The sequence below is a fragment of the Eutrigla gurnardus genome (genome assembly GCF_963514095.1).
Source record: "Eutrigla gurnardus genome assembly, chromosome: 22".
NCBI classification, from domain to species: Eukaryota; Metazoa; Chordata; class Actinopteri; order Perciformes; family Triglidae; genus Eutrigla; species Eutrigla gurnardus.
The window spans coordinates 16,790,844-16,797,413 of NC_139933.1; the positions used below are offsets into that span (position 1 = coordinate 16,790,844).

Here is a 6,570-nt window from a genome sequence, read left to right on the forward strand (position 1 = left end):
GGAGGTCAAATTCACCCACTTAACCGTGAGTGTGATGGCATTTTTTGTGTGTGTTTGCCTGCTCCCGAATTAATGATCTCAACCCCCGAACATAGAACAAGAACCAGGGCTAAGCAAACCTGGCTCCACTCCAGCTCCACAAGTTTCTTGTTTTTAAAAAAAAAAAGTGTTTCCATTACTCGAGGCCTCACACTTACGTCATGGTACGAGCTAACTGGTAGGGAAAAGTTGATGGCTATCATTAAATATCATGAACTCAATCAGGGGCGTAATGGGCTACAAAACAAAGTGGTACCATGTTGCGGCACCATTTGCTCACTAAAACGGCCAAAAGGGCCGTAAATAATAAAACACATACATAACAGAAGAGACTAAAGTAGCAGGATCCACCATGACTGTAACCTCCACCAAGAGCCTAAATCTGACCTCAGCAGCCTCTCTCACTTTACTCATCATTGTGGTTTCCAGACAATGATACACAGCACAGAAACCAAAACTCAAGAGACAGAGAGAGAGAGCAACGGAGACAGAGGACAAAAAGAGGAAATAAGAAATCCAAATCCACTTTCTTGTCGTCACACTCCTCCTTCCTGTGCAGAGGAAACCGGATGATGGCGTTTTGGAGGCATGTTCAGATAAAAACGACATCGATTTCTTATACGATGCCGCATCCTGTGGCTTACTATACCATAATAATATTAGCCCCTTTTAACTTTACAGTCTGTCGCCCTCAGGGAGCGGGGGGAAGCTGCTGCGTGAGACAGAGCAGGGGCCGATATTCAGCTCAGCAGATCCAACGATCAATCATATCCGCTAGTTTCAACATGTCCAAAAACAGGAACATGCCGGACCTCATAAAAAAATACAAAGGAGGCAGGAGGAAAAGAAACACGGACTATGAACGTCGGACGTTTTATCGTGTGTTTGTGTCCGTGCACACTTTTCCCTGCGCGTGCACGAGCATCTGACTTGTTTCCAGGAACACCTCGTCAGGAACCTTCGGGATGCAAGTCAGCACAAGAAGCAAAAGTGTGTTTATACGAGCGCAGACGCATGTTTCTCCCCGATGCTTCCAGGCACCTTGAATGACTTTTTTTGTTTTTTCTCTCTCAGTGGGAGATCCTGGGAGGAGCCACGCCAGCCTCAGTCATATAAACCTAAAAGGCCAAAATGAGACAAGATGTGACAAGCTCCTGAACTCTTGCCATTCACTACTTCACCCTTCTCTGTCTCTCTCCCTCTTGCTTCCGCTCTGCTTTGGTGAAGAAAGAAAAACTCCCTCCAGCTACCCAGCTTTTACAATCTTGGTGAATCCCTCACAACTGCAATCAGTCATGATAAGGTCTTTAATTAATGCGACAGGAAAGGAGAGGACTTAGCTGAGGGAAGCTGAAAACAAGCCCCTACTTAGGGGTTAAATAACACTTTGATAAAAGCAACACTTCCATCTTTCTGTCCGTTTTTTTTTCTCTATTTTGACTCTGTGACTCAACAATAAGCTACCGCCACAATTTGTACAGAAAATAATGTTTCCTTTTAAAGGGCCAGTTCACCAAAATTACACCAACAACAAACCCATACTTTCTCAATCATCTCAGTTGGTATCGACTTGTGTAGATGGGCTAGTTTTGGTTTTATTTGGTTTTTAAAATATCAATCGATATCTGCCGCCACATGAATCAATGGTTGTGGATGTGTTTTGGCGCTTAAACCCGGAGACAGCAGCCTCGCTATTTTAAACCGTTCAGGAACGTGTTGTCCTGGAGACCATTTCTTTGGTAGAAAATACTTCCAGAGTTCTGAGTTGTTTCTGGATAGACATCTTTTTGATCAAACTTTGGAGGACCACAAACTAAAATCCCTCTCCGCTCCATCGTCGGGAGGCGGTGGCATAAATCTCAGAGGCTGATATTTCCCGTAAAGACGACACTCCACTATAAAAGGTAGGTGAGAAAAAGCCGAAGCTTTTAAAAGGGGGAGCTTTACAGTGAAATCTGTGAATACAAATAGGCTCCAGCTTTGAAGAGTCACCCATTGTTGCAGTTTTATGGGGCTCTGGCTCTTTGTGTGCGTGAGACGCTGGTGTGAAGTGAACTTGCTGGGTTTCTTTTTTTTTTTTTTGACGCTGCATGAGAAAAAAGGTGAGAAAGCCAAACGTGGATGCAGCATTGTTTGGCCGCCAGGGGAGTGGGCTGTATTTAAATGTGTGGTCTTCACGACGGACGCGGCCGAGGCGACTGGAAACGCACCACTTCCCTGCTGGTTTGCTGACCTGCTGTAGGCCTCAAATACTGAAGACATTATAGTTCTTAGAAATATGAGAAATCGCTTTCAAAATCCTGCTTTTATCTAATACACCAGGTGAGTATACACTGTATACTTGACTCATGAGAATAGCATTTACATAGAATAAACATTCTGCCATAACTTATTATAAAAACTTGAAATAATTATTTGCATCTGATTTGGTTTTTACCACAAAAAAATTAGTATTACATTCTTAATACACCAACAGCTCAACTACAAGTCCACTGGATGCTCCAACTCTCCACATCACACTTGTATAAGCTGCATATTTGGCCCAAAAATGGCTGGAACACATCACGCTTTAAAGTGTAAGTTTGGCGGAAATTGAAAATAAAGCTATTTTCTGAATGAAAATACATCAACTAAGCCGTGGAGGAAGTAATTTTCGCTCATCACGCAGTTCAGAGCTAGCACGGGCGGGAGCTAGAGTCCAAAATCGCAAACAGTGGGTTAGTATGGGGCCTACAGCCACACGCTTTCAAAATCGCATTTTTAAACCACTAACATTGCTCAAAACAGCGCCAAACCTCGTCAGCAGCTTGCTCTGGGTGTCTACACATAAAACGAAGCACCAACAACTCAGTTCATGAACCCGAAGTTTATAACAGAAGACAGTTAAGAACACTCACCAATTCTACCCCTGCCAGCTCCTCGCGAAGGATAGTCCGTAAGTGTCGATTACTGAACGCAATGCAAAACGAGGGAGACCACTGAAGATTTCGCCCAGAATAAAATGAGTATACTTTTAAATTAGTGGCAGTTTGGCCAAATATAAGTTAATAACGGTGGGTAAAAACGTCGGGATAGTTTGTATACACTTCCAATCAGTTCAAGACAGCAGCCTTATCTGAAGCACATACATGTCACGCGAGATCTCACACGGGAACACGTTCGGTAATCGACACTTACGGACTATCCTTCGCGAGGAGCTGGCAGGGGTAGAATTGGTGAGTGTTCTTAACTGTCTTCTGTTATAAACTTCGGGTTCATGAACTGAGTTGTTGGTGCTTCGTTTTATGTGTAGACACCCAGAGCAAGCTGCTGACGAGGTTTGGCGCTGTTTTGAGCAATGTTAGTGGTTTAAAAATGCGATTTTGAAAGCGTGTGGCTGTTGGCCCCATGCTAACCCACTGTTTGCGATTTTGGACTCTAGCTCCCGCCCGTGCTAGCTCTGAACTGCGTGATGAGCGAAAATTACTTCCTCCACGGCTTAGTTGATGTATTTTCACTCAGAAAATAGCTTTATTTTCAATTTCCGCCAAACTTACACTTTAAACTCAGGCTCCAGGTGAGCCCTGATGAAACCCTCCGTCTTCAGCAGATGAAAGTTAAAACAGCCTTCGGGGTGTAAAACACCGTTCATGAGCAACTTTAAAAACAGGATTTATCAGGTTGATGTGGTTCACATAAAACGTCAAAAAAGACATGAGTGGCGTTTCCCCTTTAAACCTCCACATCAAAGCAACTGAAACAACTCAAACTCACACCTCGAGGTGCACTTCTCATTTCTACTTTGCAGCTTCCAGCACATTGAAGACGCAGCGTCCCGCCGCCATGACTCACAGCCGCTGTTGTTGTCCTCCACATGCATTATAATTACTCCATTAGGCCTCACGTCATCATTGCACTTATTAAGCGTTACTTGCTGACAGTCGCCTGTGGCTCGGGCCTCATCTCATCGCTATGTTCCTTTGAGTGACACAAGCCAAATAGCCTGTTTGTTTGCATTGGCTGCTGGCTGGCACGCATACATGCCACATGGCCAAAATAGGACATGCTCAGAGCTAATAATGTCCCGTCTGTGCTCTCTGTGGCCTCTTTTTTAAAGTGTTGTATGGATTATGAGCATGTGTGTTGCATCAGACAGTTTGGGGAGCTAAACTATAAAGGAGGTCGTCTTTTTCAGTGTTAAACAACAGCGTTTAAATAAGAATGCATTCATAGGAAGTTGTTGAACTGGAAGCATTGAGTGTCACAAAATCTGTGAGCAAATGTGTTTCATGGCTGACGGAAAGCAACATATTTGCAACCGTAGATCTCTGTGTTCATCAATCAGACACGTCACCAACCCACAGAAACATCATTCTTGTGGGAATCATTGCAGAAATGAGAACATATAGAGAGGAAAAGCAGCCTGCAGCAAGTCTCACCTTCTGTGAGCCATGTCTCCTGGAGTTGGCTTAAATCCTGGAAGAGGTCTGAAGAGAAAGAGGAAAAAATCAGAGTGAATAATCAAAAACACCAGTTAGACTCTTTGTATTGGGTCTCAACGTGAGATTTACAATGCAGTAAAGTGATCCTCAGACTGACATCGGGCTGCTGAGAGGTTGATGGACTACATGAGGTCAACATGCATCACGTACAGAGAGACTCCGGCTACTTTACCTTCGGATTCCTGAGGGGGCAATTCTGTGTCCATGTATTTCCTTTTGGCTGCCATCAACAGTCTATTTAGGGGCCCATTTCCATGCGACTTCTGCAACAACAACAAAACAGAGATTTGAACAGAGAAGTGAGTGCACGTCACCGAGGGTTAATGTGGCGTGCAAGAGAGAAGCCAAGAGGCGCACAAAAAACAACAACAAGAAGTTAAATCAGACAACAACAATTCTTTGCAATGAGCTACAGAAAGGAGAGCCGACTGCGGGCTGAGGGGGACGCGGAGCACCGACACGTCCCTCGCTCCGTGGAGGAGATCTGGGGGCAAACAAACGCGCTGTTTTGCGCCTGAAGAAAGTGACCATTTGGCACGTTGACGCGCTCCGAGCAGCGTGGAAGGAGCTAGCTCGCAAACACCGCCACAAAACACGCAGCGCGTCGGTTTGTGTGGACATAAGTGTGAGTTTTAAAGGCTTTAGAAGTTGTTTTGTGTCGCTGCTTAAAGCAGAAAACCGGAGAGAGAGAGCGATAAAGCCCGGTAGCCGCGTCACTAAAAAAACAACAACCCCCCCCTCCAAAAAGAGAAGCATTGCAAAGTAACAGAAATAGTTCATCCATACGTACATTTGCTAAAGTGTAAGGCACTTGCTGGTCCAAATATCCATCCATCTTATAATCCATCCGTTAACCGTTTGTGGTCATTTGGGCTGAGTTGAGTGGAGACCCACGCAGCCGTGCAGAGAGAGAGGAGGGAGCTGCTGCTCGCTCGCTTGTGAATGGAGCTGCGTGGAGGCTGCATGCATAATGAGCTCCATTCACAAAAAAAAAAAAAAAAAAAAAATGCCGAGGGGAAGTGATGGCGAGTGATTACCCAGCGGGCTGCTGCCCTCTTTACAAACCTCCCTCTCTCTTTGTGTGCGTGTGTGTGTGTGTGTGTGTGTGTTTGACGGACAGCTTGGCCACGTTACCTATAAAGTTATGGCAAAGTTAATTTTACACCTTTTTTTGTGCAGAATATTACAGTTTAGTTTATGTGTTGCGAAAAAAAGCTGTGTTATTTAGTGGCCTTGCTTTCTCGGGCTTTTTTGCCACGTCTGCCCCGGATATCAGGCTCCACTTTCTTTAGGGAACCAGGCCAGCGACGGGAACCAGATGTTTCAGCGACACTCGACTCTTTATTTCCCCGAAAACAACCCAACACGAGCGGCGTCGAAACACTTTCATGTTGACGTGAGGTGACTTTTGAGCGCCAGCTGTCCCGTCATCTCTGTAGCAGACGATGATTTTGGGGGATGAGAGAGAGAGAGAGAGAGAGAGAGAGAGAGAGAGAGAGAGAGAGAGAGAGAGAGAGAGAGAGAGAGAGAGAGAGAGAGAGAGAGAGAGAGAGAGTTGCTTTTGTCGCTCGGCCCCAGACGAGGCTCGTGATTGGCGCATTCCCTCTCACGAGGAGCTCGGATTTCTTGCCTTTTGTCCGCTCGAATACACTCTGACTTATGAATGAAGTTCTTGGTTCCACCGCGCGAGCCAATCAAGAGCGCGACGCTCCGGCTCCATAGCAACGGTGGGCGGAGGTTTTGCGCCACAGCAGCCAATCAGCTCCCAGCATGGCTGCGAGGCCTTTTTTTATATACTGGATTTTCCAGTTGTTTTTCATTCACAAAAAGAGAGAGAGGGAAAGTTAGGGGAGAGAGAGAGAGAGAGAGAGAGAGAGAGAGAGAGAGAGAGAGAGAGAGAGAGAGAGAGAGAGAGAGAGAGAGAGAGAAAACTTCCATTCATAAAAACCTGCCCTGGCACGAAAGTGTTTTTCTTTTTTCTGCCTGGACAAACTCAAAGAACCTCACGTTGTTTACTTCATTTCATGTGTCTCACCCTCTACTTAGGACT

General features: G+C 45.3%; 1 protein-coding gene across 1 annotated transcript in view; it reads right to left on the reverse strand.

The window, feature by feature from the left end:
- Window positions 1-5,470, reverse strand: part of etv4 (ETS variant transcription factor 4) — a 29,999-nt gene extending 24,529 nt beyond the window's left edge. Inside the window, exons 1-3 of the mRNA XM_084039509.1 lie at window positions 5,311-5,470; window positions 4,693-4,783; window positions 4,458-4,505 (exon numbers count right to left, since the gene is read on the reverse strand). Coding sequence (XP_083895635.1) covers window positions 4,458-4,505; window positions 4,693-4,783; window positions 5,311-5,367 — 196 coding nt within the window. The 5' untranslated portion in view covers window positions 5,368-5,470. The remainder of the gene's footprint in view (window positions 1-4,457; window positions 4,506-4,692; window positions 4,784-5,310) is intronic.
- Window positions 5,471-6,570: the final 1,100 nt, after the last annotated feature.